This window comes from Molossus molossus, unplaced genomic scaffold (assembly GCF_014108415.1).
Source record: "Molossus molossus isolate mMolMol1 unplaced genomic scaffold, mMolMol1.p scaffold_m16_p_24, whole genome shotgun sequence".
In the NCBI taxonomy this organism is placed as follows: Eukaryota; Metazoa; Chordata; class Mammalia; order Chiroptera; family Molossidae; genus Molossus; species Molossus molossus.
The window spans coordinates 7,340,630-7,367,494 of NW_023425360.1; the positions used below are offsets into that span (position 1 = coordinate 7,340,630).

General features: G+C 51.0%; 1 protein-coding gene across 2 annotated transcripts in view; it reads left to right on the forward strand.

Annotated features, from left to right (window-relative positions):
- ST8SIA2 (ST8 alpha-N-acetyl-neuraminide alpha-2,8-sialyltransferase 2) overlaps positions 1 to 26,865 on the forward strand; it is a 47,412-nt gene that overhangs the window by 19,756 nt on the left and 791 nt on the right. The window contains exons 2-5 of one of the 2 annotated variants that reach the window (XM_036278022.1): positions 7,781 to 7,843; positions 12,131 to 12,259; positions 16,497 to 16,754; positions 19,547 to 19,840. In XM_036278022.1, coding sequence (XP_036133915.1) covers positions 7,781 to 7,843; positions 12,131 to 12,259; positions 16,497 to 16,754; positions 19,547 to 19,840 — 744 coding nt within the window. The remainder of the gene's footprint in view (positions 1 to 7,780; positions 7,844 to 12,130; positions 12,260 to 16,496; positions 16,755 to 19,546; positions 19,841 to 26,865) is intronic. The other variant, XM_036278024.1, reaches the window with a different exon arrangement.

Sequence of the window (26,865 nt, forward strand, 5' to 3'; positions counted from 1 at the left end):
CGGCGTTGTCTCGGTATCTGTGAGGTTCGAGAGCTTTGGTGCCATGATCAGACGTGCTCAATAGGAGAAGGTGCTTCAGAGACTGTGGAGCGCGTGGATAAAGCTACAGGCCTGACCCGAGGAGCAACCAGTCAGCTGAGTGGGCGGAACTGGAGAAGATGGACACATTGGTGGTAGGCATGGGTGGCAGTGGGCAGACATCTGACGTTGGTGCAAGCGCCATACTACACGTATCACTCGCTGCCTCTAAAGCTGAAGCTGCTGTGACGTTCCGGCCACACTGAGTCCCTGCTGGTGACCTAGAAGTGACTGCCCAGGCCCAGCTTTCCATTAGCCTCGGTGGTTCTCACACGGGCAATAAGTGGTCAGTGCAGGAGCTCACGGTTCTCCCTGTTGGAGCTAAGACTCAGCAAAGCTGTGCAGCAGAAGCCGACCTCAACCGGAAGGATGGCATCGAGGAAATATGGCAAAGCTGCCCCTTACGTGGAGGATGAGGGGTGTTTTGCCCTTGATATTCTAGGGCAGCCCAGCCGGTGTGGCTCAGTGGTTGAGCGTTGACCCATGCGCCAAGAGGTTGCTGGTTCGATTCCCGGTCAGGGCACATGCCCAGGTTGTGGGCTGATCCCCAGTGGGGGGCGTGCAGGAGGCAGCCGATCAATGTTCTCTCTCATCGATGTTTCTATCTCTCTCTCTTCCTTCCTCTATCTCTAAAACAAATAAAGAAAAAAAAAACATTCTAGGGCAGGCGGTCGGCAAAGTTGTTCACAGGTCAAATCCAGCCAGCTACCTGTTATCAGGTGGCCCTCAAGCCAAGATGATTGTACATTTTTAAACAGTTGGGAAAAATCTAAATAACTGTAACATTAATCCTGAGTGCTGTACAATATATCGTGCACTGTTCCAAATCTCTGCATTCATTAGCTCATGCAGTCTTTACAACAACCCCATCAAATAGATACTGTTACTCATTTTATTTTATTTTTTTTATTTTTTATTTTTTTATCCTCACCCGAGGATATTTTTCCATTTTTTGTACAGATAGAATGGGAGGGAGAGAGAGGAAGGGAGAGAGAGTGAGAATCATCGACGTGAAGGGACACATCGAGTGGCTGCCACCCGCACGACCAACCAGGGCTGGGGACAAACTGCAACCGAAGTACATGCCCTTAGCGGGAACCGAACCCGGGACTCCCCGGACCGCAGGCCGACGCTCTAACCGCTGAGCCAAACTGGCCAGGGCATGTTACTCATTTTATAGATGAGGAATCAAAACGGAAGCTTCTAGATAGGTTAAGTAGCCATCAGATCACGCTGCTGGTGGTGAGTTTAGCTGGCATTTGGACCCAGGGAGTCTTATCTTCAAGCTGTGCTCTTAACTGGCTTCCCCATACACGGTTTTCTGGCACCGAACGGGTAAATAGAGTGTAGAGCAAAAGAGATATTTAGGCAACACATTCCAGTGAGTTCACACAAGGGAAGATTTTGCTCAGTTGAACCTGAACTGAGCAAAATCTTTTCCCCCCCAAAGAAGAATTACATTCATCTCATATAAACCTATTACTAAAAATTATCATTCAATTCTTATTATATTTTTAATTCCATCAATAAAAATTTGTGGGGATTTGTTTCTTTCTCTTGTTGCTTAAGTATCTGCACCTGCATAAGATCTTCAAGTTTTCCTCCTGGCCCACAAGACCTATCATATTTGCTGTCCGGCTGTTTAAAGGAAAAGTTTGCTGGTTCGTCTCCTAGAGGACACAGCACCTTGGAGTTGCTGTGGGAAGTTACTGGAATGGCTAGCTGCATTTATAAGGTGGTCAATGGCATGGATGCAGTAGCCTCTAGTTTTTAGTCTGGAAAGTATGACTGATGAATGGGTATAAGTCTTTCATCAGGGGCTACCCAGTGGTGTCTACTGAAGATGCCTTAGACCAGGAGGACTGGGAAGCTTGGAAGAAGTTCTCCGCTAGTGCGGGTGGTATCCAGGTGGTAGGAGGTGGTCTCACCCAGCCAAAATGAATTACCAAGCCTCTGGACAAGAACGCCATGCAACTGCCTCCCGCTCAGCGTGAATCAGAGAGACCCATCAAGAAGGCACCTTGGCCCAGTCCAAAGACGGGCGCCATGTTTCCCATTGTGCTAGGATGACGGAAGGTCCTGTCACCGCCGGCCACATGGCAAGGATCTGCACTGGGTCAACCAAGGCTGGGCCGCTTGCCCATAAGAACACTTGGGCAAGGACAACCAGCCCCTCAGGTGGACAGGAGATGGACAGCAAAGCTCGATTTTTTCCAGCAGCAACTGCAGGAAGCCCCTCCTCAAGCAAGCTCTGGGCAGGAGAGCCCCTTCCCAAGCATGGGTCAACGGATGGGACCTCTGATCCCGTTTTAATCACAGCTGCTCAAGGCTCCAGACACCCCACTTCGAAGGGGGCTCTCCTGCTCTCGTCTCTCTGATGTTCTGCCTCCTTTGCAATGGCCACATCAAAGGTAGGCTTCTTATACATGCCACTACATGGATGCACCTTAAAAACATCATAGGAAGCGAAAGAAGCCAGAAACAAAGGATAAATATGGTATGATTCTACTTACAGAAAATATTTATAATAGGCAAATTCATAGATACAGAAAGTAGAATAGAAGCCTGGCAGGGAGGTTATTGTTTCATGGGTGTAGAGTTTCCACTGGTGATAAAAAATCTGGAGGTAAATAGCGATGATGGCTACACGACATTGTGAATATACTCATGCCACTGAATTGTACACAGGAAAGGGGTTAAAATGTAAATTCTATGGTATATACATTTTATCACAATAATAATAATAATAATAATAATAATAATAAAACCACCCTTGAACTCTGTTGGAAGCTGTAGCTCTGTTCATATGACTTACCCAAATAAGTCATTCCCTCCCTTGTTTTCTCCCCATCCTGTCTGTGGGGCCTTGTCCCTACAGTATATTCCTTCATGGTTTACACACAAATTGAAAAAAAAAAAGCATTTGGTGTCCTCCCAAAACTATGAAGGAGGGACCATCTGCAAATTCATGAACCGTGCTGTGTGGTTTTAATCTTCTGTTCTCAAGACCGATCAACTGTTTACGTTGGGGCCAGACACTGGATTCGAGCTGTCAGTGCCTGAGAGTTTACTTACGGAGCCCGAGTCTCCAGGGAGAAATCGAGAATGTGGGAGAGCCTAACACAGCTGCAGGACCCCAGGCGTGGATGAAGAGACCAAACAAAAATGCAGTTTTTAAGTTTACTCACTGCTTTATACTAAACACAGACCCAGCTGGGCATGGTGTGTGTTTCTTTAGCATGCCGTCTTTATTTGTTGTCTTAGTTTACTGTGTACACTCTCTTTGGAGGGAATGTCATGTTGGTGGTGGAAAGGATATTGACATCATCCTAAAACGTAGAGCTATAAAGTAGTCAGCGTCTGTCATCACTCTGGCTATGAATCCTTAGCAGGGTCAAATGGGCAGTGGTTATTACCTTCTTGATAGAGTTCTTTATAGCATGCCAAGTGCTTCCCCAAGGATTTTCTCATTGGGATGATCTAAGCGTCTATGTTTCTGGGATTTCAGCGTGTTATGAATTATCTTTAGCAATTTTTTCTCAATTAATCATCTTCTTCTGTCGCTCAACCAAGCAGGTATCAGCATTCCCCCATCACAAGGGCGGTGCGCTTATTTTAATAACATTGGAGGCAAAAGCTAATTAGGAAAGTAAAGTCCCTTGCCATTTCGTGGGATTCATTTTGAGCCAAACATCTGCAGTCTGAGAGTCTTTGAAGGATGAGCTGCCCCATGCTGTGGATATCTGCGAGGTAGAACTGTGTCTTCGGGTGAAAAGAATATGCAGGGGTACAGCGTGCAAAGTGCTTGGGAGAGTTTGGAAGAAAAGTCTCATGTAATGTTGAAGTTAGATTGGATTTACTGAGCCCCGGTTGGGCAAGGTACTGTGCAAGGTTAAGAAGGTGAACAACCACCCTTCTTTGCATGCAGGTTTTATTATTATTTAGGAATGGTCAGGTCAGCAGACTAGGAGGCGACTGCTGTTGAAAAGATAGTCTGTTGTAGTCCTAGGTCACAAGAAGAGGGGGCGCGCCACATCACGCAGGGCCACCAGGTCGCTCAGAAGGCAGAGGGTGAGGGCAAACTAGGGTTGGGAGCCTTTACTGTGGTCTCCATGGGAAGGAAGGGGGAGACAGGGTAAGCAGGCTTAGGATTGGCTAGTTTGAATAATGCCCGTGGCTCTGAGGTATAGGGGCTAGTACTTGGCTCTAGGGTGAGTAGGGCAAGGGAAGAGTGGCCCAGAGTGTGAGACCCCAGGCAAGGAGATGGCAGGGGTGTGGGCTCTAGGTGGGTTGGCTGGTGTTTGGAAGGTGCACGCCAAGGCCCGTGGTTGACCGTCTTTAGGAGTTGGCTGACCTGGTGACATGGAGCCAGGCAGACGCATCCATGCTGTGCTCTCCTCACCGGGAGCCCTGGCAGATTTCCTAGAAGACACTGGCCAGGCCTGGCCGGTGTGGCTCAGTGGTTGAGCGTCGGCCCTGCACCAAGAGGTCACCGGTTCGATTCCCGGTCAGGGCACATGCCCAGGTTGCGGGCCCCGATCCCCAGTGGGGGGGATGCAGGAGGCGGCCAATCAATGTTCTCTCTCATCGATGTTTCTCTCTCTCCCTCCCTCTCCCTTCCTCTCTCTCTCAAATCAATAAAGAAAAATATTTAAAAATAAAAAAAGACACTGACCAGGGTTTGTTGAGGTTTGCTTTTTGTATGAGCAGAGTTTTAAATTTTATGAAGTCAAATTCATCTACATTTTCTCTTACAATTTCTTCTTATACTTCTGAATTTAGAAAGTCCTTTGTGTACATTCTTCATATCTCATCAAGGATTTGATAACTATTCTCGTTCATTTTCTTACCAATTTCTCATGCACTGCCTTCTTCACATTTTTTTTATTTATAATTTTTTATGATTTAAATAAATTTTTAATTATAAAATTTTATATTGTCAATGTAGATTATTAATATATAACATGTATTATATACAACAGACATATATAATACATTATATATTATCAATAATTATATTTATACATTTTATTTTTTATTTATACTTTAAATATTGTTTAATTCAGCCTTTCCTGGAGGGTGCTGTAAGTAGTCTTGGTAATAATGTAAGACGATTTTAGGTATACCATTGATAAATATTTTTATGTCAATGATTTTGTGTGTTTTTTCAAATGAGTATGTAATCATGGTACCAAACCTGTATTTTCACAGAAGGCATTGCTTAAGTTTTTAAAGATGATTCCATTTTCAAATTTAAGTAGATAATAGTGTGGCTGACTAACAAATATAACAAACTGGTGATAGGGATATGAGAATTATTGAAACTTGGGAAACACTAGTTAAATCCACTTGAAATTAGGGTAGGTAATACTCAACTGATTCCCTCCAAATTCATGTCCAGATTGTCAACCAATGACTCCAAACCATTTTCTGAACTTCTCATTGATAACGATTTATAAAAATTATATATCATTTCTTATGTGTTGCATTTCTGGATGGCATTTTTTGGTTCCATTAACCTTTCATTGGTCTTGCGCTATTATCATGTTTTTAATGACTATGCTTGACTTAATGTCTGGCCGAGCGGGTTTTCCCTCCCTGCCAGGAGGGTGATTTTTTTTATTTTTTTATCCTCACCCGAGGACATTTTTCCATTTTTTGTTCAGATAGAGTAGGAAGGGGAGAGAGAAAGAGAGAGAGACAGAGAGAGAGAGAGAAACATCAATGTGAAAGGGACACATCAAGTGGTCGCCACCCACATGACCCAATCAGGGCTGGGGACAAACTGCAACCATGGTACACGCCCTTAGCAGGAACCGAACCCGGGTCTCTCCAGACCGCAGGACGACGCTCTAACCGCTGAGCCAAACCAGCCAGGGCAAGGAGGGTGATTTTGAGGGCTGGGATCAGAACAGGGGACGTCAAAGGTCAGTGACATAGGGACAGCAGCGTGCCTAGGAAGCTCCTGGGGTCTGACCCCACGGGTTATAGTTACGGAGCCAGAGTTGGCCAGCTATTCCCAGACCCCGAGTTAGAAGTCAAGAGCCCCCCTGGTTCCAGGGGAAACAGGAGGGCCAGGAAAGAAACATTAGCTATCGATTTAAAGTGTGAAGAGCCAATGCCACTCTAGGTAACTAAGAACCAGACTGGGAGTGAGGACACCTGAGCCACTGGGCCGGCACAGCTTCCTCTCTGTTGTCTGGTCTCCGGCTGGCGAACGGGAGAACACTGCTGTTGCCGAATAGTTTAAAACGACATTTAAGTCTGGCAGGAAAAGGCATGTCTGTGTTCACACGCGCGCACACACACACAAACACACACACACACACACACACACACATTATATCTACAAGTATGCTAAGCCTAAAGAAAGCCGATAGAAAAATCCAGACTTGAGACCAATGCCGAGGTAGGCATTAACCTCCCCCAGAGCGTTCTCATTAAATCACATTATTCCTTAAAATACACCGCTTTCCCAGTGATTTTAATTGTTTCTTTGGAGCGCACCAACACCCCGACGGAAAGGGTAGATGGAATTGAAAAAAACGAGAAAGGTATGAAGAAATACCTCTTCAAACCACATTTCCTATCATCAGTAGGGAAAAAATGACCTAACTTAAAATAACTAGTGTCACAAACAACTTTTTATTTATTTTTATTTTTTTTTATTTTTTTATTTTTTTATCCTCACCCGAGGACATTTTTCCATTTTTTGTACAGACAGAGTGGGAGGGAGAGAGAGGAAGAGAGAGTGAGAAACATCGATGTGAAAGGGACACATCGACTGGCTGCCACCCGCACGGCCAACCAGGGCCAGGGACAAACTGCAACCGAGGTACGGGCCCTTAGCGGGAACCGAACCCGGGTCTCTCTGGACCGCAGGCGGGCGCTCTAACCGCTGAGCCAAACCGGCCAGGGCCACAAACAACTTTTTAAAACCAGTACACAGGGCACAGAGTGGGCAAGGTACCAGGGTAAGATGGCTTCATCCCTCCCGCGGCCCTGTGTGATAGCAAAGCAGGGCGAGACGGCATGGCCCGATGGCCCCGGTCCCGAATGGAACTGGAGAGAACTGAATGGATGGTGGGGCTGGAAAGGGCCTCAGACTGCTCCTATTTCAAAAACGTATCCTCCAGGGGAACGAGCAGAGGACCCCATTAGTCTCCCATCTCCTGCTCCCCACAAAGTGATGCCAATTAGTATTATTTCTCTTGCCACCAAAAAACACACGCTGCCACATTTGGTTAGAGGTACGGTTGAGTCCTCTACCTGTCCTTTGTGAACTTCCGGTGTCTCAGGTTTGGAGAGAACGTGATGACCATCTTAACACACGTGAGTGAAAGCGAGTCCAGGGAGCAGATGCGGAGACATACTAATGAGTGGCGCCCTGTGGGATTATGTGGGGAGAATGAATCCCCACGGATTTTTGTCTCCAGACTCAAGTGGAAATCTCAAGTGGAAGCCTTGGTGTGAATTGAACAATGTTCGAGTGGGAGGCGGGGGGGACCTGGGAGGCCCATTTTCCGAAAATGCTTGGGTTTGTGGCTGGGTCAGGATGCTGCCCATCTTGGAGAGGCCAGGGTGAGATCTCACCCACCCCCGGCAGTTCTGCAAGTCTGGCTGCAGGGTCTCCTGATGACTGAAGAGGGCTCTGGCAAAGAAGAGTTGGGTCTATAAATAATGCATTTCCTTTGTCTTGCAGGGATTCTGGAGGCAGAGGTACAATCAGATCGGCTGTGAACAGCTTACATAGTAAATCTAATAGGTTTGTAAATTAGATTTTGTGTTCATTTGTTTTTGCTGTGAGGCAGCTATTAATCTGCTTCTCCTCTTTGCTATGGTGCCCTTCTTACTTGGCAAATAGATCTGTTTTGTTTCACTGTGGCTTTGCATTTCCCTAATCACTTTAGGGGGGAGGGGGAGCTGTCCACATGAGTCCATGACATGGCCCGAGGTCTAGAGGCTGCAGAGATGGAAAACTCAGAGGCTAAGAGTCACTCTCTGGAAAAGAGTCCACCTACTTGGAAGCACTTGGGCCGCCAAACAGCTTATTCATAACTTGCGATTTTGCTGGGCGATGGGGACTCTGAAGGGAATCAGGATGTTCACCCAATTTCATTGTAGATCGCTCGTCCACGACACCAAGATGAAAAATAAGGCATTCAGAAACTTTGCTGAGAACTCTGAAAAATATTACGGAGTCAACTCAGTCACGTTAACCTCGATGGTGGAATGCACATTCTAAATTCTGAGAACGTGTCCTCCCATGACAGTCCTTGGCCAGGAGGCAGCTTGAGGCAGGGCAGCGAGCAAATGCGTTGCAAGCCAGCTCGTCCAGGCCTGCCACTGGCTATGGATGGACATGTCTCTGAGTCCTCACTCTCTACCGGTGGCAACTGCCCCCAGAGCTGTGACCTAGAGTCTCATGAGCCCAAGCTTGAAGGAGCGGTGGAAGGAAATAGATAATGCCGAGTTATGTGACATAAATAAAGGCCACTACTCAAAATGAAGGGCTTGTTTTCCTTCCTCCGTATCCTATGTTGGTCTGTCCGGGAATGAGAGGTCGTTATTCAAAGTAAGGTCTGTCATTTGCCCTTCTGTATTTATTTATTTATTTATTTTTACGTCTCTTGACCATAGAACACCTGTCAAGCATGTCCACTCCTTCCCCTAGGGGACTGACTAGGGGAACTGTCCTCTCTGTCCCTGGCATCATTGCTTCTAGATCTTGGAATAACCTCTGAGCCCCTTGGGAGCTGCAGAGGAAGCTTATGCTACGCCTGGTGAAATGTACATCTACCATGTGTCTCTCTTCCACTGTGGAGAGGTGCCCGCGTTTTGAGAAAGATCCTGCCCCTGGAGCAGGATCCCCTAAGCTCTGTGGTACTTAGGGTGGGGGGTGAGGGACTGCAGTCTTCTTGGGAGCCAGGCAGGCCTAGATTCAGACCCAGGACTTGTTAGCTGGGGTCTTGGACAAGATATTGCACCTCTGAGCCTCAGTTTCCTTATTCAGTTAGAGTAATGGTACATCTTTTTCGAGGGGTGTTTGAAGGATGGGAACCTCGGAATATGAGGATGTAGCCCAGCCTGATGTATTAAAGGCTGTCAGCTGATGCGTATCCCTGTCACTGAGGGTATACTCATAGCATCAGAAGATAGGCAGAGCCCAGCCCATGTGGCTCAGTGGCTGAGCGTCGACCCAGGCGCCAAGGGGTCACTAGTTCGATTCCCAGTCAGGGCACATGCCCAGGTTGTGGAACTGATCCGCAGGGGGGGGCATGCAGGAGGCGGCCAATCGATGTTCTCTCTCATCGATGTTTCTCTCTCTCACTTCCTCTCTCTCTAAAATCAATAAAGGAAAAAAGAAGATCGGCAGAGAAGCATTAGCTTGACAAGACACTCTAGTGTCCTTGGGGTGGACGGGGTGCTGCAAACAGGAGGACACATCCACTGAGGAGGACGATCACAATTCACTAATCCAGCCACGTCTGAACAACACAGAGCGTGTACAACCAGCGCACAGGGATGGTCCCTGGGGTTATCTAATCCATCCCTTGATTTTACAGATAAGAAAACAGAAGCTAGAGACCCCAAGTGACTTTCCCAAGTACCCCAGCGAGATAGCAACGGAGCTAGGGTTCAAGTTCAGTCAGGCCATGGCTGGTTAGGCAGGATCCCAGCCCAGTTTTCGCTGGGAAATAGAGACCAATGGGATTTTACCACTGTCGGTGCCAATGTTTCTCTCTTTCTCTTTCTCTTTTTTTTTTAACCTCACCGGAGGACTCTTTTGCATTTATCTTCAGATTGAGCGTGAGGGAGAGAGGGAGGAAGAGAGGGAGAGAAATATCGATGTGAGAGAGATACATTGACTGGCTGCCACCCACACAACCCCAACTGGGGCCGGGGACAAACTGCAACCGAGGCACATGCCCCCAGCGGGAACCGAACCCGGGACTCCCCGGTCCACGGACCGACGCTGTAACCGCTGAGCCAAACTGGCCAGGGCAGTTTCTCTCTTTCCTTTTCCTGCCTTCATCACCTGTGTCCCAGAGAAGCCTGGAAACCTTCCCTACAGGTGTCTGAGCAGGTCTCCTCTCAAGCATCCGTGTTAGAATATCCCTGCAGAAACTTCTTTGCTGAGGGAGCCCAGGGGCAACCAATAGGCTCATTTCCAAGGAGCATCACCCAAGATTGAATCCAAATTAAGCCATAAGAAGCCCCGTCGCTGGTTACTGATGAGAATATCAGCTAGCCTCTCAGGAAGACGTCTCCTCATCGCAAGCATTACAGTGACTCTATCATGTGTGCCTACTGGTGTAAGCTACGGTGAAGCTTGGGGTCCGGGATACGGAAGCTAAATCGGTGGTCCCGAGGGTCACTGCTTCTCTCTGTGGCCTACGCACAAGTAGCAATGCCACAAGGAGACTTTGAGCCAGCAGCCGGTGATGGGTACGGGCCACTGGTGGTCGTTACAGAATTCCGGAACCTTGGCGCTGGGTAACTTCCTCTTTTACACCCTCTTTCTATAAATGGGGACATCGAGGCTCAGAGGGGTCAAGTGATTTGTGCAGAGTCACGCCGCCTGTGAAATCTCCCCACCCCAAAAGTTCCGAAGGCTCGAGTCTTTGGTTCCCCTCACAGCTTCCCTCAGGCCTGCAAGCTAGGGAGAAGCCTTGGTCGGACGTCTACTTTTTAATTCTCTGCCAAAGTGACGTATATTTGAATCCAAGACAAGTGACACCGTCCAGAGGAGGCAGGAATACTGAGGAATGGAGAGAAAGCGCATAGACAATGTGCACCCCCAAGTGAATTTCTTCTCTACCTATGGAATGCAAAATTCGAGCATTGGGTTTAGACCCCATTAAAAGGTTTTTGCCTTTTTTTTTCTTTTTAAATTTTTTTTTCCTTTATTGATTTTTAGAGACAGAGGAAGTGAGAAGAAGAGAGAGATAGAAACATCGATGAGAGAGAACATTGATGGGCCGCCTCCTGCATGCCCCCGACTAGGGATCGGGCCCACAACCTGGGCATGTGTCCTGACCGGGAATCGAACCGGCGACGTCTTGGTGCAGGGGTCGACGCTCAACCACTGAGCCACACCGGCCGGATGGCTTTCAGCCTTTTAACTTGGCTGTTCTGAGATCAATGCAAAGGTCATAGGTGTTTGGTTTGGATTCTTTCAAGCTCAGGACTGGCCTCCGGTTCTCACTGGAAGTGAGGCCAAGAGGCGTCTGCTGTGACCCACGTGATCTGAGCGCAGCTGCCGGGGGCCGGCTGGCTCCTGCCTTTGCAGATGCCATTGTAACCTAGTTCCTTACAAACCTACTAGCATAGATGTCGAGCCTCTGAACTGAGGTGCGGCCTGTAGAGCCTGGGGCCCCCGGATTGGGTGAAAAGACGGCGCGCACCCGGAACTGTGATTCGCCCCGGCACACAGAGCCAGCCAGCTCCTTCATCCATCCAGGCTCCCCGGGGACAGAATTCCAACTGGAATTCGGCCAACACTTACTTACTGAGCACCTGCTCTGTGAGACCGCTGGGGAATAAGGCAATGAGCAAGGGGGGAGGGACGCCACATGGGTTGCTCCGGAGCAAGGTGGATGTTGGAAGTGGCGTCTCTGTTACAAGGGAGACCGTGGTGGGATGAGGTGGGGCTAGAAGTTGGTGTTTTCCCTTTATTAAGTCTGTAAACCGTCATGATACTTGGCTGCTAATGCAACTGCTATTTGGAGTTTTGCAGAAGTATCGGAGAAGTATTATTATTCCGACCATGACTGCTAGGTGTCACTGGGAAGAGACTGAGGGGTGAGGTGGGGGGAAGGTAGATGATCCCCCCCCTTCCTGCTTCCCAGAATGTGCGTAGATTGTCCCTGAGAGAGAAGGTCTGTGCCTTCTGGAAGGTACACAGACTTCCTTCCCTTCTCGGGCGATAGCCGCACTTTGCTCTCTGAAGAAGTTTGCATTCAAGCCCCTGCTAGAGCAAGACTAGGAGACTTGGCATCGGCGTGCTAACAGATCACGTTCACCCTCTTCCTCTTGTTTTCCCTGCCAGAGCCGAAGTTGTCGTAAATGGTTCCTCGTCACCAGCTGTTGTTGACAGAAGCAATGAAAGCATCAAACACCACATCCAGCCAGCCTCAGCCAAGTGGCGGCACAACCAGACGCTGTCTCTGAGGATCAGGTAGGGGGGTTACCCCCAGGACGAGCGGGGCTCGGTCTGTTCCGCAGCAGCCGGCACAGGGCCGCCCTCTAGCACCCAAAGCAGCCAGGGTACAAATACAGTGTTTGCCTCCGGCTGAGGCAGGCGCATCTGTGAGCGGTCAGCGGGAAATAAAACCCCAAGGCGGGCCCAGCCACGTGTTTGTGGCCACTCGGCCGGGAGGTGGGCAGGAGCTGAGGTCCCAGGGTTGGAAGGAGTGGGTACCTCAGGTCAGCAGCAGCACAGGTGGCTTCTCCCAGAGGACCAGGGTAGCAGTCCTTCCCTGGGTACACCTCTTGCTTGGGACAGCCTGGCATCTGTGCCCCATTCCAAAGTGACAGTCCTCCCGCTTGGAGAGTCTTTGGAGAACCCCCCTCTCACACACTCATACACACACACACTCACACATGCACACACACACAGTGCTGCGGCTTGAGCAGGCTGCCCCCTCCAACAACACAGACATGAAAAGCCATAGCTCAGCCGGGTGACCCATGAGCAGGCACGACACCCGATGGCACAGGCAGAGCTCTCGAGCTGTTGTGTGGTGGGAATGGGGAACCCACATCGCAATTCCCACGTCAGCACTCGGGCTACTTGCCTTTGATATCGCGGTCAGTGACCCAGCAAAGACTGGCCAGTGTGATCCAACCATTCATTCATTTCCTGGCAACGCACGGGGGGCCCGGAGCGCTGACATGAATCAGGCATGTGAGTGACGAAACAATATGAGCAAAGACAGGGCAGGACAGTGTGGCACACGCGATAGGCAGTACTGCGTCTTATAAACAGGTGGAGATAAAAAGACCATCTGAGGAGAGGGTACATTTTGTAAGAGAACCGAGAAAGCAGGCCTGGCCAGGAAGGGAGCAATGGGTTTTGAAGGGTGAATAGGAGTCCGCCAGGCGAGCCAAGCTTCGTTCAGTTGTACACAGCCTGAAGTCTGCTGTCTGTGCTCAGTGCTACGGAGTGCGAAGCAGGAGTAGGGAACGGGGTTGAGGAGCTCGGCGGGGTAGCCAGGACCAGAGAGAGAAAGCCTGGACTATGACGGCCAACCTGCCCAGGACATTGCCGTGGGGAAGGAGCAAAGAACACAGAGCTGGGGCACAGTAGTCAACCTTGCCCATGGCTGCCCAAAGTGTCACCACACAGGGCAGGGGGGTGCCCCTTCCAGCTCCATGCACTGTCAAAGCACATCCTCATTCTCAAGGCTAGTTTGGGGACATGAAGGGGTCTGGGGGTTAGAGAGGGCGACCTGAGACCACCTAAAGGCGCTGGCTCCTATTACCGCCATCTGTGCCATGCTGCCCTGACCCCCGCAGGCCCTCGTTACTGACCTGTGGGTCAGCAGCGCTGTGGACCCAGTGACGACGCCTGTGTCCCAGGACCGCCGGAACAACGTCCCACCAACCTGCTCCCTTAAACAACAGGTCTTTGCTGTCTCTCGCCCTGGGGGTCAGGATCCCGAGCGCCCCTCTGAAGGCCCTAGGGAGAATCTTCCCGGCCCCTTCCAGCTTCAGGTGCTCTCCGTCCTCAGCTCCTGGCCGCGTCATCCACCCTGCCTCCGGGGTCACACCGTTTTCTCCCGTGTCTGTGTATTCCCCTCTCCTGTCTCTTACAAGGACATTTGTCATTGGATTTGGCTGGGGCTCACCCAGGTAATTCAGGATAGTCTCATCTCAAGACCCTTCATTTTAATCCCATCTGCAAAGATGGTTTTTCCCAATAAAGCCACGTCGCGGGTTGCAGGGCGTAGGCGGGGGACGTGGACTTTGGCGGGGTGCTCTTTACCCCCTCCTCCACCTGAGAGCGACTGGCCCTCTGTCCTGCTGTTGGGGTAGAGGAACGAACCCCATTTGGAGAAGACCAGACTGTGGCCTTTGTGAGGATCTACCTCAGCGGGAACAATGTGATTTTTTTCCAGGGGGGAAAACAAATTCCCTTCAACTCCAATTAATCACCAAAATTATTTGTAATAAAAGATTCTTCGGGTTATTTGGAATGATATTTAATAATTAATAGTAATTCCTTATAATTAGTCATTCATCTACTCACAGAGTGGATTTATAGGCTTTTGGGGGGTTCCCTTTGCTTTTATTTATTTCTATTTTTTTTTTATTCTCACCTGAGGACACTCTTCCATTTCTTATTCAGATAGAGTGGGGAGGGAGAGAGAGGAACAGAGAGAGAAACATCGACGTGAAAGGGACACATTGAGTGGCTGCCACCCACACGACCCAACCAGGGCCGGGGACAAACTGCAACCGAGGTACGTGCCCTTAGCGGGAACCGAACCCGGGTCTCTCCTGACCACAGGCCGACGCTCTAACCACTGAGCAAAACCGGCCAGGGCCCCTTTGCTTTTATTACTTATTTATTTATTTATTTATTTATTTTTAATCCTCACCCGAGGACATTTTTTGCACAGATAGAGTGGGAGGGAGGGAGAGGGAGAGAGAGAGAGAGAGAGAGAGAGAAAGAGAGAGAGAAACATCGATGTGAAAGGGACACATCGAGTGGCCGCCACCCGCATGACCAACCAGGCCCAGGGACAAACTGCAACCGAGGTACGTGCCCTTAGCGGGAACCGAACCCGGGTCTCTCCGGACCACAGGCCAACGCTCTAACCTCTGAGCCAAACCGGCCAGGTCCCCTTTGCTTTTAAATTCGTTGGGGTAAATCACTGCAAAGGTGTTAGCCCTTCCCAAACTATATTAGTTTGTCAGGTTGGGTAATACTTGGTAAAGCAGGGTACATTCAAACAGCGCCTCTCTTTTCTATCAAGAGAAACAAATGACTCCGCAGGGGGGCGTCCGCAGCACGACAGCAGGGGCTGGGGGTCATTGAGAAGGAAATGCTGGAGGAGAGTGTGGTGTCTGCCATGGGTCTAGCTGCCCTTTGGCTACAGCAGCGGTGCCCAAACCTGGACGCACGTTCGAGTCACCGTGGAGCTTTGGAAGGTGTGCTGAGACCCGGGCATGGTCAGAATCAGGTCCTCTCAGGTATCAGCCTGGAACCTGGGAGTTCTTTATAGTCCCCCAGGTGACTGAATGTGCACCCTGCTGGGATGCACCACGGGCTGGGAACATCTCGGGTCCCACGGGCACCCAGGCAGCAGTGTGGTTATCTGTGCAACGGGGCAACCACCTTGCAAACTCTCTCATTTGCAAAGCTTCTGAAGATTCTGCCCCTCCGGTGCTCTGAGAAGCAGCAACTTTGTATCTGTGAAGGCGCCATTGTATCGGTTCTAGACAGGTGCTCACGGCCGGAAACGAAATTCGTTTCAACGGATCTAGGTACCAAATTTCTTTCTCTCTGTGACTTGCATCATTTCTGGAAATTATTTTGGGCGATTTAGAAAGTTCTTTAAATAAAACCTCAGATTCCTGGGGGCCGGGCTTGCATGGCTGGAGGAAAACTCTGGCGATTCCTAGAGGACACCCATCCTTTTTGTGACTCCACGTGTGCTAGATGATTCTAGAACGTTCCCCCTAAAGCAAAGTCACCCTCGAACCTGGACAGCTGTCCTTTGATCGCCTTTGTTTTGAAACAACACAAAGCAGCCATGCTCTGTGGGACCGGCGAGGCATCACTATTTACAAACCTCAAACTAGACGGCACTTACGGGGGGCAGGAAATCCTTCTCCACAAAAGGGACCAGCTCACGAACTCTGTCTCTCAAAGGTGACTGACACCTCACAGGACCCACATTTGCATGCACCCCCGGGGGCCCCTGTGCCCAAAGAAGGCTTCTATGGAAGACAACAGGCGGCTGAGGGACATGTGTCATTCTGTCTTACTGTTCCTAGTTCAGGACTCGCTGTGAGATGATGCCCTGAACCCTGCTAAAGGAGGGGAACAGTGTGACAGCAGTTTTCTCAAGGCTGGGGGTTTTCTGGGAAGCGCTAACACCAGGCAGCCCTGGGAGAAGCAGAATGTGGGTGACCCTCCCTTCCAGGGCCTTCTGTGATGAGCTCGCTGGTGTCCTAACAGCCATTTCCCAGAGCAGCTGGCACACTCGGAGAAAAGTAGGCATAGCCACGGCAACCGACTGGCCACCAGCATGACTGCCTCAGGGCCACTGAGGGCACTGAACTCTTAGCTCTCCCGTGTGCGGGGTCCCCGCAGCCCTGAAGGTGACGCTGGGCAGGAAACGCTGGGTTGGCAAAGGGCAGCTGCCACCAGGGAGACTTATCCTCCTGTGCGTTTGTTTTTGTAGGAAACATATATTAAAGTTCTTGGATGCTGAAAAGGACATTTCTGTGCTCAAGGGGACCCTGAAGCCCGGAGACATTATTCATTACATCTTCGACCGCGACAGCACGATGAACGTGTCCCAGAACCTCTACGAGCTCCTCCCCAGAACCTCCCCGCTGAAGAACAAGCATTTCCGGACGTGCGCCATTGTGGGCAACTCGGGCGTCTTGCTGAACAGTGGCTGTGGGCAGGAGATCGACACACACAGCTTTGTCATACGGTAGGCTCGGCAGGGACTATGGGCTCCGGGCAGCAGGCTCAGGGGAGTATTGCCACTTGTCCCAAGAGGTTGAAACAGAACACAGTGGTTGGGTTAGTCTCAGCCTTGTAGGTTGAGTAACAGCTGCACAGTGTAAATAGAATGAAGTCAATGCATGTAAAATAAAAAAATAAAAACTTTGCCCTGGCCGGTTTGGCTCAGCGGTTGGAGCTTCGGCCTGCGGTCCAGAAAGTCCCAGGTTCAGTTCCCGCTAGGGGCACATATCAAAAAAAACCAATAATAATAACAACAACAACAACCTTGATGTCTCTGGTCTCAACCTTGACCACACATTTAAATCCCTTGGGGAACTTTGAAAAGTCCCCATGTCCAGACTGTACCCCAGACCAATTAAATTAGGGGTGGGGAACCTTTTTTCTGCCAAGGGCCATTTAGATGTTGATAATGTCATTCTCAGGCCGTACAAAATCATCAACTTAAAAATTAACCTGCTATATTTGGTCAGGCTCATTTGGTGAGACATGTGATGGGAGCTGGTATTGACTTTGTGGGCCCTGAATTAAATCAGTCTGGGGGTAGGGGGCACGTGGCCCAGGGAACAAGGTCATTCTGTTTCACAGTTGAGGTTGGGAAATGCTGGTCTAGTGGAGAGGTGGGTAGTCTACGGCCTACAGCCCTCTTTTTTTCTTTTCTTTATTGATTTTAGAGAGAGAGGAAGGAAGAGGGAGAGAGAGAGAGAAACATCGAGGAGGGAGAACATTGATTGGCTACCTCCTGCACGCCCCGACTGGGGATCGGGCCCACAACCTGGGCATGTGCCCTGACCAGGAATCAAACCGGCGACCTCTTGGTGCGTGGGTTGATGCTCAACCACTGAGCCACGTGGGCCGGGCCTCATAGCCCATTTTTATCAATAAAGTTTTGTTGGCACACAGCCATACTCGTTCGTTTTCATGTCCACAGTGGCTACTTTCTCCCTACAACGTAATATTGTGTAGTTGGGAAGAGTTGAACTGTTGCCATAGAGAGTGAGTATAGCCTGCAAAGCCTAAAATAGTTATTATCTGATCTTCACAGAAACAGCTTACCCACCCCTGGACAGAGCCTGCTACAAAAGATTAGTAAGAAAATCTCCTGCTTTGCAAAACTCTTTCAAGTATTCTGGAAGGTCATACTCTGCCAGTAACTTTATATCCTGGAGTCAAAATCTGGGCAGTGTGAGACCCATGGCGAAACTTGGGTTTTGTACTTGACCATCGCTCTCATTGAAATATCATCTCTCATGTTTTCAGTCGCCTGGGATACACCTGCAAATAGTTACCCAGGGCCCTGCACCTGACCCCCGATCTAGACAGACTCGGAAACAAGGCCTTGCTGTCCCCTGGTCAAAAGTAGGGCACACAGAGCCTCGAGTTACATCCGAAACAGTGACCCAGCCCTGGCAGAACTGGGCACAGCGTCTCACATTTCCGCTGGGATTGTCCCCGTGCAAAGACAGCCCGGCCCCGGGGCTTTGGGAAGCAGCCTCATCCCCGGAGCTCCTGGGACCTCAGAGCGTGAGACTGGACCGGTCGTTTACGTCTTCATCCTCTGGGATGAAAAGCCACGACGGCCTGGCAGCCAAGCCTGTTTGACTTCGTTCTCTTTTGCCGGGTTCTGCCTGTGCCTGGCCTTTATAATGCTTCACCCCACTTCTCCAAGCCTCCCAGTCTAAAGACTGAAGGGGGAAGGGGAGAAGAGAAGGAAGTGTGGCAGGTTTGTCTGACTGGGGGTCAGAAAAGGGGTGAGGCTGGGGTGGGGTTGAAGATGAAAGGTTGGGGCAGAGCAACCAGCATGAGGAGAGGCCTGGGAACAAGAAGATCGATGCGTGGATCGTGGAGGTCACTGCCTGACCCCACACAGGCTGCATGAGGTTCCGCTCAGAACGGAGGCCAGACAGGAGGGCTGGTGTCCACCGGGTCCCCACGCGCCTGTGATGCCAGGTTGAGGGGACTGCCTAACTTAGGGTCGTATCTGTGCGGAGTCAATTCCCAGATGTTTGGGAATGAAAACGTCATTGTGTGTGGAGAATCTGTATTTTTAACAAATGCCTGACATGATTCTTCTGATCTGGCAAGATGGAGAAACACTGTCCTAATGAGCCTTTTCCACTCCTGGACTTCTCCATCCTTCTAGGCATCCTTCAGTGGTCACCACCTCCAGGAAGACCACCTGAAGTTCCTCCTTGCCATAATAGTGATGCCAGTAGTAACACCGAGGTCGTACTGTGGTCCATCAGTGTTCTAAGGGCTGGGCGTGTAGTGACTTCTTTAAGTCCTGGGAGGGGTGCTGCTCTGGTCTCCATCATAGCTAAAGAAATGGCCGTGGACACTCCTTATGGCCACGAGGACGCTCCCGGGGAGCACAGAGAGGTTGAGCAGGTTGGCCGGAGTCACGCAGACAGAAAGTGTCAGAGCTGAATATTGAACCGAGGAGTGTCCCTTCAGAGCCTTCCCTCTGTCACCTGATGTGGCCAGGTCACACCTGCCAATCCGTGGTCATCGTGCGGGCTGAGGGCTGGCTTACTTGCTTCCTTCCTCCTCTGCTGGATACTGAGCTCAGAAGCCAGGCATGTGGCACCCCGAGGTGCAGCCAGGTTCCATGCATAAACTACGAGCCCAGTGAAAGCGGGCGGCAGGAGGAGACCAGGTGTGTTTGTTCGGGGATGAGAAGGAAGTCAAGGATGGATAACGTTACGTAGAAGAGGTCTCTCGCCTTTCCCAGAGGGACCACATTGTCTTCTTCTCTGGCAGGTGCAACCTGGCCCCGGTGCAGGAGTACGCCCGGGACGTGGGGCTCAAGACAGACCTGGTGACGATGAACCCCTCGGTCATCCAGCGTGCCTTCGAGGACCTGGTCAACGCCACGTGGCGGGAGAAGCTGCTCCAGCGGCTGCACAGCCTCAACGGCAGCATCCTGTGGATCCCCGCCTTCATGGCCAGGGGCGGCAAGGAGCGAGTCGAGTGGGTCAACGAGCTCATCCTGAAGCACCGCGTCAGCGTGCAGACCGCGTACCCCTCTCTGCGCCTGCTGCACGCCGTCCGCGGGTGAGCGGCCCTGCGCGGGGACGGGGCTCCCGCGGAGCGGGGGGGGGAGCTGGAAGGCAGTATCCCTTTCCCACAATCATTGCCATCTCAGCTCCATCACTCATGAGCTGTTTGACCCCCGCAAGGCACCGAACCTTTCTGAGCCTCCCTTCCTGAGAAGTGAGGGCGTTGGCACGTGGGTCTCATCGGCTACGGCGATGTTGACCAACTGGTAGTGCCCCCCTGGAGAGCGATGAGGAGAAGAAACCGTAAAGGGACGAGAATATTAGTTGCGCCCTGGCTGGTTGGGCTCAGTGGTTAGAGTATCGGCCCACAGACCAGAGAGACCCGGGTTCGGTTCCTGCTAAGGGCATGTACGTCGGTTGCAGTTTGTCCCCGGCCCCCGTTGGGGTCGTGTGGGTGGCAGCCAGTCGACGTGTCTCTCTCACGTCGATGTGTCCCTCTCTCTTCCTCCCTCTCTCCCTCCCGCTCTGTCTGAAGACAAATGCAAAAATGTCCTCGGGTGAGGATAAAAAAAAAAGAGTATTAGTTGGGAAGCTGTCTCAATAGCTCAGGCTGGAGATACACTTGACTTAGACAAGGACAATGATGGCAGATGTGCAGTCGGTTTGCTGTGAACTTGGAGGAGGAGGAGCAGGACTGGATGGTGCATTGACGTCAAGGGCCGCATGGGGAGAGAGGAAGAAAGTTCAGGATGACAGGACTCGAGCTTGCGCAAAGTGGGGGATGGTGGTGCTATCCTCCGTGACAGGACAGCCTGGGGAGGCCCGTGCATGTTTGGGGTGTCAAGGAAGAGTTCCTTCTGGGGCATATTCAGTTCGAAATGCCCGTTACAAATATGTCCCACCCACTCCTGACCTCCGAGCTTGGGCCCCGGCCCCGCATCCAACTGCCCATCCAACCACCAGGCGGTTCACAGCCCTGCTCCTGGAACACGAGAAAGGCCACCGCACAGCGTCCCCACTGACCAAGGGACATCGGCATGTTCTTCACTGGAGCCTCAGCCTAACTCAGTGTGACCCTGGGACGCCCCTTGAGCCATCCACAAAGGACTCTGGTCCTCCTACAGTGACACCCGAGCCTGTGACCAGCCCTGGTCTCACTAGGGTGGGTGTGCACACAGAGTCCTTTGACACCAAGAAAAACCTAGAGATACATTCAACGGAAGGAGCCCACGCTCATGCTGATAAGCAGCCTGGTACTTGCATGGACACAGGCCTCCCAGGGGCCACGTCCCGCGTCCTGGAGGTTGACCTGGCAGGGGTCCCTTCAGCATCATTCACTTCATCCCTGTCCCAGAGTGGGGTTGCCACAGGAACCGCACCTCGTGGATTTAGGATCCATTCCTTCCTGAGAGGAGGAAAGTCTCCATGGTTCAGGGGGCAGAGGGGTAAGAGAAGGACTGCCCTTTGGTCAAGAGATAAACTGTCCCTGGATGGGGAAGGCGCGACCACCTGGAAAAGCATCTGCAACCAGGGCAGACTCTTAACCCTGAGCTCTAACACACTCCTTTGCAGGAGTTCCCCAGAAGAAACACTGCGGAACAGGCAGCGTGGGTCCCCGCTTTGGGGAAGGACGAGGAGGTGGGGGAGGAGTGTCAGGGCCTTGGAATTGGACCTCTGCCAACGGCCTTCTCCCTCCGCTGGGGCCGCTGTGCGGGGTTCCGTGGGGCTTCAGAGTTGAGTCCGATTATTTGTGACAGGCTGACACAAAGGGCTCATCTAAGAGGGAGAAGTGTAAGGGGACAGATGCAGCATTCTTTACTTGGGTTCTGAACAGCCGTACAGAGGGATACACAGTCCTGACCAGCAGCAGGTGTGTGGTCGCCCAAAGGAATCTGTGATCTCAGGCTGCAGCGATGGACATGCAGCGCCTTTGAGAGTCAGGGAGGCCGGGGATGGCCTTTTTCACTCTCCCGATCAGATCCCACTTGGAGAAGCACAGTCAGTGTCGGTTACCAGGCTGGGGCGGCACCGCAGCAGCAGAGAAATTCGAAAGCGGAAAGGTTTGGGGAGAGAAGAAGGCTTTGAGGGGCGTGAAGGCAGGGTTTCTTGGTTCAGTAAATACTTACAGGCACCGGAGTGGGCTCCAGGCCTGTGCAAGAAGCAATGAAACAAGGTGCCTGCCCTTGAGGGGCTCGCCGGTTTGGCCTGCGAGGCTCCAGGTGCAGAACTAGGGCTGGGAGAGGGTCCGCAGGGTCAGGCTTCAGTGGACTTTGGGAAGAACCTTCCGACAATCGGGACCATCTGCAGTGAGCGTGGTGCCTCCCAGGGGGCAGTGAATTCAGCCTCCTGGGGGCGCTCGGCGGCGGTGAGTGTCCCTTCTTGGGCCCTGGGGCAGGAGAGCCACACCACAGAATTGCTGTATGAGTTTACTCGGGCTGCTGTGACAAAGTGCCACAGGCTGGTGGCCTCAACAACAGAAGTCTACTGTCTCACAGTTCTGGAGGCTAGAAGGCTGAAGGCAAGGTGTCGGCAGGGCTGGGTCCTTCTTGGGGCTCCGAGGGAAGCATCGTGTCAGGCCTCTCTCTTTGGCTCGTCGGGGGCCACTCTTCACGTTCACATGGCTCTGTCCCTGTGGGCACGTCTTCAAATTTCCCCTGATTTAAGGGCATCAGCCATATTGGATTAGGGGCCACCTTGGTGACCTCATTTTAACTTGATTACCTCTGTAAAGAGCCTTTATCTCCAAATAAGGTTACACGATGAGGTACTGGGGGTTATGACGTCAACACAATGACCATGTGGCCCAGTTAGCCACCTTTCCCGCGCAGATTCTTGGATTCAGTGCACCTGTGCTGGGAGAGTCTCTAACCAACATGTACTCTCGAGACTCTTGCCCATCTGAGGCACTGGGCCCAGTTCGATTCCCGGTCAGGGCACATGCCCAGGCTGTGGGCCGATCCCCACTGGGGGGCATGCAGGAGGCAGCCAGTCGATGTTCTCTCTCATCGATGTTTCTCTCTCTCTCTCCCTCTCCCTTCCTCTCTCTCTCAAATCAATAAAGGAAAATATTTAAAAATAAAAAAGACACTGGCCAGGGTTCGTTGAGGTTTGCTTTTTATATGAGCAGAGTTTTAAATTTTATGAAGTCAAATTCATCTACATTTTCTCTTACAATGTCTTCTTCTTCTTATAATACTTCTAAATTTAAAAAGTCCTTTGTGTACATTCCTCATATCTCATCAAGGATTTGATAACTATTCTCATCCATTTTCTTACCAATTTCTTATGGATTGCCTTCTTCAAATTTTTTTTAATTTATAACAAAATTGTAAATTATACGAGAGGAGAAAGACAAGCAAATGAGTAATGACAGCGTAGCATGGTAAGCACTTTAACAGGGAAAGACGTAGGGAACACAAGACCCTTCAGGGAGGTCTGAGAAGGGCTCCGACAGGAAATGACATTGAAGCTGAGACCATAAGGGACTGCCAAGCAGGAGACATGGGAGGTGACGGTGTCCTGGAAGAAACCAAGAAGTTCCTTGTGGCAGGGTGACTGGCGTACCAGGTGGTGGCAGGGACTTCTGGGCCAGATCTCGAGGGCTTCACAATTCTGCCTGAGACCCTGAGACGTTATCCTGTGGCCTGGGAGTCACGGGAAGGGTTGGGGTGGCCTGGTCAGACTTGAGGTTAGCTGACTTATTGGGTCAACAGGGAAGCCTAGGGACCATGAATCGGCTCAAGCCCCAAATTCTGAGACAAAATCCCCAGCTGACCGTTACCACAAAGCTGGGCAGCCTTGTCCAGACGTGTCCCCCAGGACAGCAGAGGCTTAAACAATGCTTCCGTGGAAAGGGGCCGTGGGACCCCAGATCAGGGCCAAGGCTGAAGATGTGGATGATGGGAGACCAGGAGCCCAAGTTCTGGTCCTGGCTTGGCGGCTGATCTCACACCAAATATCACCCCGTGTCCTTGGCAACCACCTGGTTGGCATTCCTGCTCCGTAAGGATGGAATAAGTATATCCCACAAAGTGCTTTTGGTCTCTTCTTCCGACACCAACAGAGACTGTTCTCACCACGGCCACGCCCAGGCATCCAGGGAGGAGGACGGATGTGCTTTGGAGATGATTTGGGCAATCCTGATGTATTGCTGCCCATGCTCATAAAACACAGTGCTTAATCGTCTTGGCAATTGGGGTAACCAATTTGAAAAATAATCACTGCCTTCTTGGAGATTACTTTGCCTTCTAATTAAAATCTCAAGACTGGGATATTAAAGGTGCATTGTCAATAGGATGTCCCAGAGGTGCCCGGCTAACCTCATTTGGGAAGGCAAAATTAATTAGTTAGTGTTTTAACACCCAGCTGTTATTTCAAGGAAAGAAACAGTCTACGAGTTGGCCAGGCACGCAGTCGCTAAATTGGCCAGAGCAACTGAGGAGATATGAAGGAAAGAGAGTGTTTTGTTCCTGCAGAACTCAGCCAACTTCTGTCACAAGCTGCTCATTAAATGGTGCCCCGCGTCCCTTTCAGACACCTCAGGAGTTCTTGTTTACCTGCGGAGGCAGAACATGAAATACGTGGGTCCCTCCATGCCCCTGAGTCCTCAATTCATCCCAGAGCCTCATTTGCTATTAACGCCTTTCACAGTGTGTGCTTCTGGGTGTGAAACCTGGCGACAGATCCGACAGACTGGGCATTTCTATTCCTGTCTCAGATCGCCAGTAGCAAAGCTGCATGCTTCTTTCCATTTTACCAGCACTGTTTTCTCCTTCTTTCCATTTTTCGCTTCTATTGGAGTCGAGCCTTTGCTGGTTACAACCGAAGTCAGGGTAATCAATTCCAGGTTGGGCTGTACTAACACACCCTGGGACCCTCGTGGTGTAGCACAGCAGAGGTTCATGTCTCCTTCTTGCAAAGTACCTAAGTTAGCAGGAGCTCTCTTCCAACCAGTGATGCAGGGATCCAGGATTCATTCATCTTAAGCTGACACCATCTTTACAGGAGGCTCTGAAGTTCTCTGAGGCTGGAGAAGAGAAAGCAGAGGCTCTGCTTCAAAGCAACATTAGCCTAGAAGGGACACATTGGCGGTCAAAACCCATTGGCCAGTACTGGCCACGTGGCCTCAGCCCAATGACGAGGGATTCTGGGAGATGTAGGAGAGCACACGGAGTATTTGCTGAGCACTGCTCTCTCTGCCGTTGAGCCTTGGCTGCCCCAGGCACCAAGCCAGATGCTTTTGAACCCCCTACACAAGAGTGTAAGGTGTGGCCCCTGCTCTTGGGGAGGTCACGATACAGTTTTGTGTGGGAGACCAACCCACACAGTAATGGACTGTCAGCCCGGGCTGATGAGCACATTGAAGAAGTAGAAACAAATCCCATGATAATAATGTGGAAGGGATTAAGTCAGTTTGAGCGGAGAACAGAGGGTAGAACAAAGGGGACATCTCCAGGAAGGCGTGATGTATGTATTTGGTTTGGGGAGGGGAAGAAGAGAGGGAGAGAGAGAGACAGAGAGTTCACCCAGGGGACACGCGTATCTATGGGGAAGAAACATCCCCATGCCTGCGTAACCTCAGACCCACCTATGAGCTCCTTGGATGTTTCACCACTGATTAAATTCCTCCCTCCCCGTCTCCGAGCAGAACACTGATCGCCTGCAAAGAAATTCATTCTGAAAGGCTTCCTGTGCAAAAGCCGTACTATCAGAAAACAAACAAACCACCAACCCCTAAGCTGGCTGGTGTCAGGCTTGCACTGGCTCAGGAAGTGACTGGTCAGTGGGATGCCGTAATGCGGGGACACTGCCGGTGGCCTAGGTGTCCCCAGACAGTGTCTGCAGCAACTGTGTCCAGCTCAGTTCCGACCCCGATTCTCCCAGAAGCACCACAGGGTCAAAAAGACCCGAGCAACGGGCACGGAGAAGCTGCATGTCGTCTGATCTCTATCCATCCAGCTGCATGAGAAGTTTGACATGTTTTCCTCTGTTGTTTGAAAGAGGGCAGGTTCCGTCCAGGAGACCCACGGCTGACCCACAGACACGGTCTGTTTGACACCCCCAACAGGGCCTCATGGGGTGTTTTAAACTTTTTTTAAAATTAGCTGCCAACATGTAAAGATTTGGACAATTTACATTTTAAAATATAGATTTCTGATACTCTTGATAAAAAAAAAAGAAGAAAGAATATTTGGCACCACCATACTGGACAACGATAAAAGGGGCTACCCCTTTAGATGCCACAGTCCCCACCACTCCTTAGTGTCTTAATACCACTGAGGCAGGTGTCAGTTCCTCCCATGCATCCCAACTCCCAGCTTACTCGGTTATACCCCGGCCAGGCCACTGGCCTAGAGGACCCCTCCAGGCCCAATTGTCTTTTTTTTCTTTAATCCTCACCCAAGGATATTTTTCTATTTATCTTCAGTTAGAGAGAGAAGAAGAGACAGAAAGAGAGAGAAACATCGACATGAGAGGGACGCATTGACTGGTTGCTTCCCCGTGACCCCGACCAGGGCCGGGAGCGAACTGCAACTGAGGTACGTGCCCTTGGCTGGAATCGAACCCAGGACTCCTTGGTTCTACCACTGAGCCAAACCAGCCGGGGCCCCAATTGTCTTTAAAACTCTATGACTATTCCATATGCTTATTATTTTCCCTCTCTTTTCTAAATCTGTGTCACTCTTGGGTTCTTTGGGCAGAATGGCCTGCCAGTTAGAGCGAGGGCCCAGAGCCTCGGCGGTGGATTACTGGGAGAGGGGTACCCCTGGCGGTGGGGCCCAGGTGCCCTTCTCTCGCAGCCTCAGGTGCGCCCAGCAACCAGCGTCGGAGCTGAAACCACAGTGGACTCGCTCGGGAGGGCTGAGCTCCGTCACCGACGGCGGTGAAGCCAAGGGGATGAGCACTCCGTCAGGATGCCTGGAAGGACCCCAGCAGCTGCTGTTCTGGGACCTCCTGTCATGCCCTCTCCCTGACCTTGCCCCCTCCCAGGGTCTTCCCCAGCTCCGCTTAGCCCCGCTGAGGGTAGCGGGTACTAGGTGGTCTAAGAAAGGGCTCCTTTTCTAAGCAAGTCCCAACCTC